At 32.4% G+C, this 8,373-nt stretch overlaps 1 protein-coding gene and 1 long non-coding RNA gene across 6 annotated transcripts in view; one reads left to right on the forward strand and one right to left on the reverse strand.

Moving 5' to 3' along the window:
* Positions 1-5,032, forward strand: part of LOC111088208 — a 7,289-nt gene extending 2,257 nt beyond the window's left edge. The window contains exon 2 of the long non-coding RNA XR_002612811.1: positions 1,284-5,032. This is a non-coding gene — a long non-coding RNA (uncharacterized LOC111088208). The remainder of the gene's footprint in view (positions 1-1,283) is intronic.
* A 375-nt stretch (positions 5,033-5,407) lies between these two features.
* Positions 5,408-8,373, reverse strand: part of LOC106469147 (tropomyosin-like) — an 18,567-nt gene continuing 15,601 nt past the window's right edge. For 3 of the 5 annotated variants that reach the window (XM_013929612.2, XM_013929611.2, XM_013929610.2), the window contains one exon: positions 5,408-6,167. In XM_013929612.2, the coding sequence (XP_013785066.1) occupies positions 6,085-6,167 (83 nt within the window). In that variant the 3' untranslated portion in view covers positions 5,408-6,084. The remainder of the gene's footprint in view (positions 6,168-8,373) is intronic. The other 2 variants (XM_013929609.2, XM_022397576.1) reach the window with 2 other exon arrangements.

Consider the following 8,373-nt stretch of genomic DNA (forward strand, 5'->3'; position numbering starts at 1 on the left):
GAATTACACAATGGCATGAGTTTATGTTGGGATGGTACGTAGGTGCTCAAAGGGGGTAAACAGTGGTTGAATTACACAATGGCATGAGTTTATGTTGGGATGGTACGTAGGTGCTCAAAGGGGGTAAACAGTGGTTGAATTACACAATGGCATGAGTTTATGTTGGGATGGGACATAGGTGCTCAAAGGGGTAAACAGTGGTTGAATTATACAATGGCATGAGTTTATGTTAGGATGGGACATAGGTGCTCAAAGGGGTAAACAGTGGTTGAATTATACAATGGCATGAGTTTATGTTGGGATGGGACATAGGTGCTCAAAGGGGAAGTTTTTTAGGTTTTATATGCTTCTTTATAATCTATCCAATTCACATTAATTGACTAAGAGAGAAATAGTTTCATTACTTACAACATAGTTGATCTGGGAAACTTTCATAGCTTCTGGATTATCAGTAACTCTGGGGAAAATCTCAATTCTTCCTCTGATTTTTAGCTCCAGACACGAGTTTTTAAAATATATTTTCTTTGTATTTTTCTACCTTCTAAATAGTATTCCTAACTATCCCCAAGTAGTTCTAACACTTTATTGGTCAATCTGTACAACTCTCCGGGCTAATACAAGACAAGAATCAAAGCTCTCAAGTAATTGGTTACTGTGATGGTGAATGCTCTGGTTGCCTTTTTACTTGTAATATTACCCTGGTCTGGAGTAATAGATCTCGCATCAAAGTGCCGATTTGAGATGTTGTCATAAACTTTTTTAGTAGCCTTTTACTGTACTACTAACTTGGCTTCTGTAACCTATCACCATCAAACTTATGGCTAACGTTTTTCTCAACGTCTCTGTTGTAGCTTCATTTTTTATAACTCTTAACTCCTAATTCTCAATACCACTTAACCAGCTAGCTGTACTTTTCTAGCTCTTGATCTTAATACAGGCATCTTTTACTTACACAATTTCTTCTTGTATATGTTCACTCAGAAAATCATTATAACTTCTTTCTTAAACTCTTTAAAATGCTAAAAATATTGAAGCAATGGTAAAATTCCCTCAAAAATATCCAATTGCTTCAGTCACGTTTAAAGCTAGTACAATTTAATGTGGACTTCTGAAGTTGTTAGTTGTACCTTTTAGTTTTATCTCCTCATTTTATGTGACTTTCAATGTTTATTTGTTTTTTTTTATACTAAAATTGATATGTTTCAGCTTGAATGTTGTATTTATTCTGTTAGATTTAATCAAGAATTGAAATATTATTTAACCACGTTTTCCTGTTCTAACAGGTTGAAGTGTTAGAAGACGACGAAGATGAAATATTAGAGCAACCACCAGAATTCCAAGAATGATGAAAGTTAAATAATTTAACTTATACAGAATTAATATAGCATTTTCAATATGTGACAAGGGGAACTTTTCATTCTACAACAGAAAAAATTATAACGGGTCATGCAGTAATACCAGTGTATCTGTAAAGGATGTTAGAAAAAATGTAGGAAATGTTTAGTCTTGTAATCTGATTAAGAATTTTAATGTCTTGTTTTTGTGGTGGAAATTTTTGCAAAAATGCATTTTGGCTTTAATGGTATTAAAAATTTCTTTATTGCCAACAGAAATACTGTATATGGAATGTAAATCCCACACTAACTGTTTGAGGCATAACCAGTGGGGGAAACTTGTATGTGTTAAAGCATCTACATAGTATGCAAAAGTTCAGTTTATGATAATGGAGTCAAACCATACCTTTTGAAAAGCTGTTTCTAAACAGTATCAAATAAAATTCACTAATGAAAATACATTAGTAATATATTTTAATATGAAACTTTATTTATTTGTGTATGTTAAATGAATCAGAAGTAGTATACCTAGTTTGATATTTGGAAATGAGAGTTTTGATTATATCAGACGGAACTTTACTAGTTTTGTGTTAATGCCATGGGTCTGGTTAAAAAACAACAAAGTTTCAGGACGTTTAACCTAATATGTGTGTGTTCAGCAAGAATAAACCACCCTATCTTGGCCATTACATACAAATTTAAAAAAATGTATGAATTATCCTAAAAGTAGCTAAGCTAAACCCATTAACTTTTTTTATATAATGTTTAGGGTTTTCAGTTAAATAAAAGATGTTCCTAGCATCCATAAACCTCTTGCTAACAAGTCAATTTATCTAACAAAACATTTTCAAATTAAAGAATTAAATGTTACTGTACTTCCAAAACCACTTACTGCAGTATGGAGCACCTAATCATCTATATAATTTTTGCTATGACATGTAGCAGTGTCAACTCAATTGTGTGTTTAATCCATTATTAAGTAGTTTCTATGGAATTGTTAGAATTCAGCTAATACTTGGGATAAAGACATTGTAAAATCTGTTAACTAAGGTTAAAATTATTAGCTAAAATAGGAAGTACACTAAAGTGATGTTTATTTCATATTACATAAAAAGAAACCATGCTACATCTTTTAGTGTTTGTTCAGCTGGTACTCGTGCATTAATAGTATCAGCTAAACAAGTTGAAGTTATTATCTAGCTGAAACTCCCAAACCAAAACTTTCTTTACCTGTTAAATAAACGCTAAGATTACAGTTTAAGAAGTAAGGTGGTTTGTGCTGTTGCTTTAATGGTCCCTTCTTTTCAGACATGTTTTTAATTGATCAATAGATAAATGAGTAATAATTCCTGCACTTTCTTAAGGCTTAGATGTCTAGTTAAATAATTACAAAATACTACATATAATGAAAATTTGTTCCTTAGGGTCTCTGCATTTTTGTGTTCCACACTAAATGTTGGTGGTTAGGGTGTTCCACTCACAATTTCAAACATGCTTCCCCTTTCAGTTGTGTGGGCAATATATGTGATGGTCAATCTCACTTTTCATCGGTAAAAGATTAGCCCAAGAATTGGCAGCAGGTGGTGTTGACCAGCTACCTTTCATGTAAATTAGGGTTAGTGCAGGTAGTCCTTGAGCAGCTTAGTGCAAAATTTTAAAAACAAAATATTTTCGATTACTGAATCCCACTGTTACCGATATATCTTTGCTGTGGAAGATGGATTTTTAGATCTTTTTTTTTTGTAAATTATTTTCAATATGAATTCTAAGCTGGTTAAGTAATAGTTTCTGTGAAGCAATTTACCGATACATCTAATGTCTCAACCACTACCATATCCCAGCTTGGCTACAGAGTGCTGCTATTGAGCAAAGAGCCTCAACACTGAATATAACGGATTATATAATCATATTTACTTTCACTCAGAAATTATTACTAATAATCTCTCTGTGTAATGTGTTTAATTCATTTTAGGTTGATGAAAGTGCCTACATGCCAAAGAACCTACTGTCTGGTGGAGCATTTCTTGGCAGGTTAAATATGGGAAGTTCTCCACGTTCCTACTAGAGATCCTCCGCACTCTTCTGTTGGAGGTAGCTCAAAACATTTTATTTAAGTACACTAATAACTGATAATTCCAGTCTTCCTATGGAAGATTACCCCATAGTGTTATCTACGACAGATAATAGGTCCATGTGGTATATACAGTTGTGAGAATCGCAGTTGTGGTAACTGTATTGGTCCATGTGGTATATACAGTTGGGAGAATCACAGTTGTGGTAACTGTCTTGGTCTACGTGGTATATACAGCTGTGAGAATCACAGTTGTGGTAACTGTCTTGGTCCATGTGGTATATACAGCTGTGAGAATCACAGTTGTGGTAACTGTCTTGGTCCATGTGGTATATACAGCTGTGAGAATCACAGTTGTGGTAACTGTCTTGGTCCATATGGTATATACAGCTGTGAGAATCACAGTTGTGGTAACTGTATTAGTCCATGTGGTATATACAGTTGGGAGAATCACAGTTGTGGTAACTGTATTAGTCCATGTGGTATATACAGTTGGGAGAATCACAGTTGTGGGAACAGTATAATCATTAGAGAACTTATTTCTGCAATCCATCCTTCGGTGAGATGTGGGTGCTCTACTTTTGAGATAGGGTGACCAAATATGCTTGTTTTTCCTACAGTAGGTTCATCATTTTAACTGTACAGTATATTCAGGAGTACTCTCCTCACAACTAAAACCACAGTGAAGCATGGTTATATAGTATATTACTTTTAAAGATTTTTCACAAACTGCATACTACTACATCACAATGTCTAAACCAAGAAAGCATTGTACTGCACCATACCAGTTTATATATTATACTTCCACGTTAGGTGAAACTAGTGATTTAACTGATTTAATATTTAAACATCTTCAAGTGTACGTGTGTGTATATATATACACACAATCCATCTTCCTTTCGTCAACTTATGCTGTCATCTTAAACAATGAAGTGTAAAACTTACTTCATCCAAGACAACAGAAAGTGTAAAATATTTTATATCTCGAGTTTCAACAATTTTAATTCATGTGGGAGATAAAGTTGTTACTTGACATCTTGATTAAACTGAACATGTGCTTTTAATCTTGTACATAACTTTAAAAAAGAATAGTGTTCCCATCTATCCACTTCCATATACAGACATGGAACCTGTAGTAGTTTAGTAAGATGTTATTTTTTTTAAAAGATACGTGTTGTAAGAGAATGATTTTTTTACAGACGAAGAATACTTTCTTTTCGTTGTTTCAAAATCAAATACTACAACTTAATTTTCACTAATATTTTATTTATTGCATATCAACATGAAAAATGTAAACTTATTTTTGCAATAAAACACATTATTCATAAGAAAAACCCAAGTTTTCTTCCACTAGTATTCAAGTGAGATGACAGAAACTACTTTGGTATTCCTTTGTCTAGGTGTGCACCTGAAATTAGGTGATAAACATCTAGTGAAACATTGAATAACATCAACGTTTACGAAATTAACATTTATCAAAGCTTACAAGTGTGTGTGTGTGTAATAGCAGGGAAGGAAGTTAAATTTTATGTAGCATGGTGGAAAGCTTTATCAAGATGTCTCCTCCCCTTCCCCAAATGACAAATAAATAAATAAATAGAAAATATAAAAGGCAAAACTATTAAAATGGTTAAAAGAATGAATAATCAGACTGAGAATAAATAATAAGTTCCGAAATTCTCCTTATGTTAATGTGAAGGATGTTGCCTTGGATGATAGACCCCAAAAAAAATATTAAAACTTACTGGCTTTGTGTACCTTTTAAATTTTGGAAAGTTCTCAAATCAAAATAGAAAAATTTTGTTACTTTTATGGTATCAACGAGTTCACTGAAATTTGGTTTAATAAATACAAACTTGCACCCATTTTGAAGGAATCTGTATAAATCTAGACAAAAACCTATCCTACGTTTCTCTTTGAACACGATTTAACTTTCATCATTACTCGGGTATAAACGTAATAAAGATGAATGTATGTGTACAGACACACACATACTTTAAAGTAGAAGTTTAGACAGTTCTGATTTTATTAAATTAACCTCAAACAAACAATTTTTCACAGTATGTTCAAAACACTTACTGTACTTCTCTTAGAACAAGCAGTTTAAACACACACTATAAACAATTCAGTAGTTTTTCATACGTTACTGGTAAACTTTATTGGTAAAAATCATCCTTTTAACTTTTCTTTTTCTAGTCCTTACACTTAAGGAGAATTAAAAATACATTAAAAGTTGCTCATTTGTTCAAATGTTATTATTTTACTTACCCTTCTAAGAACAATCATTAATCTATATTTAAAACTAAGAAACCAGTGACAAAGGATGTTTTTGCAAACAAAAAAAAATACAAACAAATTTATTCTTCTTAGAAATAAAAAGCAACTATAGAACTTTGCATATCCAAAGTTTGCAGATTTATTTGACAATGATATTGACAGATATCTTGTCATTATTATTCTTTCAATATCTTACTTAATCCTGCAACTTCATTTCACAGATTTTTACCTAAAATCAAAACCACGATTAGACAATAGATTAGTGTGAATCTAAAGCAATTCACTTACATGATTCATTCAATCTTTATACAGTGACGTGTAAAATTAATATTTAAAAAAAAAATTATAATTATATATATATATATGTATATAGATACAAAGGCAGTAAAGCAAGAAGGATGTTCAGTAGCCAGTAAGCTCTGTAAAAGTCTGGTCCAGTTCATGCGAGATGGCCTTGTATCTTTCCTTCTGATGAACCAGTTCATCTAAAATGGGGAAAAGAAAAACTATAAGTATGAGAAACTTATAATTGTAACAACATACAAACAGTAAAAAATAAACACATCATAATAAATAAGTGGGAATCTTCAATAGCCACAGCTGTAATTAGATCTGAAATTGATCAAGAGATGGAGCTATGAGCCAAAAGTTTGTACTTGAAAAAAAAAACTCAGCCATTCTATGAGCTGCAGCTAAAAATAAGAAATTACTAGTGAAAGATCAAGATACTCAACAACTAAACTCATGTATGACAACTTGCAATCAATACCTATTAAAGCTGATGTAATAATACTTGAACTTGTAACCTCAGAGTAAGGACCAGGTTAGGGTTCATTGCCTATAGATATGTAGGTCACATGTAAGAAAAAACAACAACCCATAATAGAATATATAATTAACCATGATTAATTCAAATTTAAAGGTCTGCAAGTCTTTTAATCTTCCTATTTACCACCAAGAAATCTGCAGGATTCAAGACAATTCCAATATTTCCCATAGAATGCTCAGTGTTAGGTATATAGACAATATTCTCTCTTATAAAAACAATAGAAAATTTAAAAGCTTAGACATCTCCTACTCTTCAACAATACCTTTACCATCAACATCCTTTAAGGGACCTATTCCCATTGTTTTGTAAGGAAAATTGCTGATAATACTTTCTTAACCAGGAGATATGTTCCAGTTGGAAGAGGTTTAAACATAGTGTTCAAATCAAAAGATGTTGGAAAAACAAAGAAAACATCTACAACATGCAACTACACTTTACTTCTGTCCTATGCAGTGCACCAAAACTAAATAAAGCAAAAACATGACATTAGCTGCTAATCTGTGCATTATGTACAAGAACAATCAACATTATCCTGTCCCAACACAGACTGATGTCACCTTATAATTCCATCACTGTTCACCCCCCCCTATCTGAACAACTATGTCCCATCCCAACATAAACTCATGCCATTGTAATTCAACCACTATTTACCCCTTTGAGCACCTATGTCCCATCCCAACATGAACTCATGCCATTGTATAATTCAACCATTGTTTACCCCTTTGAGCACCTATGTCCCATCCCAACGTAAACTTGCTATTGTATAATTCAACCACTGTTTACCCCTTTGAGCACCTATGTCCCATCCCAACATAAACTCATGCCATTGTATAATTCAACCACTGTTTAGATGTTATGTATGAGCTATAGGTCCATATGAGTGGAAAATTTTCCATTGTATGCTTAGTTCCTTTCCAGTAATTTTACTCCACTTCGGACTGTACTTCCCTAGTCCCTAAAATCTTCTTCTACCTATTCTAGCAGCTTCCCATTTTGAACTCAGAGTATCATATTTTTCCATATGAGCGGAAAATTTTCCATTGTATGCTTAGTTCCTTTCCAGTAATTTTAAAGATAGTGTTTATTTTATGCATCCATATTTTGTCTGTATTAATTAAAGATACAAGAATAACTATTTATTAACGATATCAGTTTTCTTTTTTATCATACTTGTATTGAATGATGTTTGTTAACAGATCTATAATATTCCAAATATATCTCAAGGTCAATACTTTTTCAGAATTGTACCAAAATTCTGACATTTATAATAAAACAGACTGCTGTGAAATGTAAGATTTTGCCTTAAAATTTATTTATTCCTTTTATTTTTTGAACACTTAATTTTTAGGTCAACAGATTTTAAAAATGAAAACTGAAAATATGGTCAGCCAGTTTATAAATCAACTAATAATTATGGCTTAAGTATCAGGTGATGTGGATAAAACGAATACAGTTACATACATATCCAATCATTGCAAAGGATGTTCTTGTAACAGATATTAAGTCTAGGTTTCAGCTAGAGTGTCATTTAAGTATATGCAACTTAAATTGTCGTGCAATGGACAGCGCCCTTACGGCTAGTTGTTTGAGCTTTGACTGTACTGCCGATTACACCAAATTTATTTAGTTGAGGATTGCAGTGGCGAGTGGAGCTCACAAGTCGCTAACTCGAAGAGATTTACAGTTAGGCTAAAGAAACTGATATTCAACACAATACAACAAGTTTATTTAAGTTTCTTACATAGAATACCCTTCTTTAATCATTTATTAACTCTTCATAAAAGAGCACATTTAGGTTAACAACACTAATAAAAAATATGATACTCTGAGTTCAAAATGGGAAGCTGCTAGAATAGGTAGAA

Source organism: Limulus polyphemus, unplaced genomic scaffold, assembly GCF_000517525.1.
Source record: "Limulus polyphemus unplaced genomic scaffold, Limulus_polyphemus-2.1.2 Scaffold3324, whole genome shotgun sequence".
Classification (NCBI taxonomy): domain Eukaryota; kingdom Metazoa; phylum Arthropoda; class Merostomata; order Xiphosura; family Limulidae; genus Limulus; species Limulus polyphemus.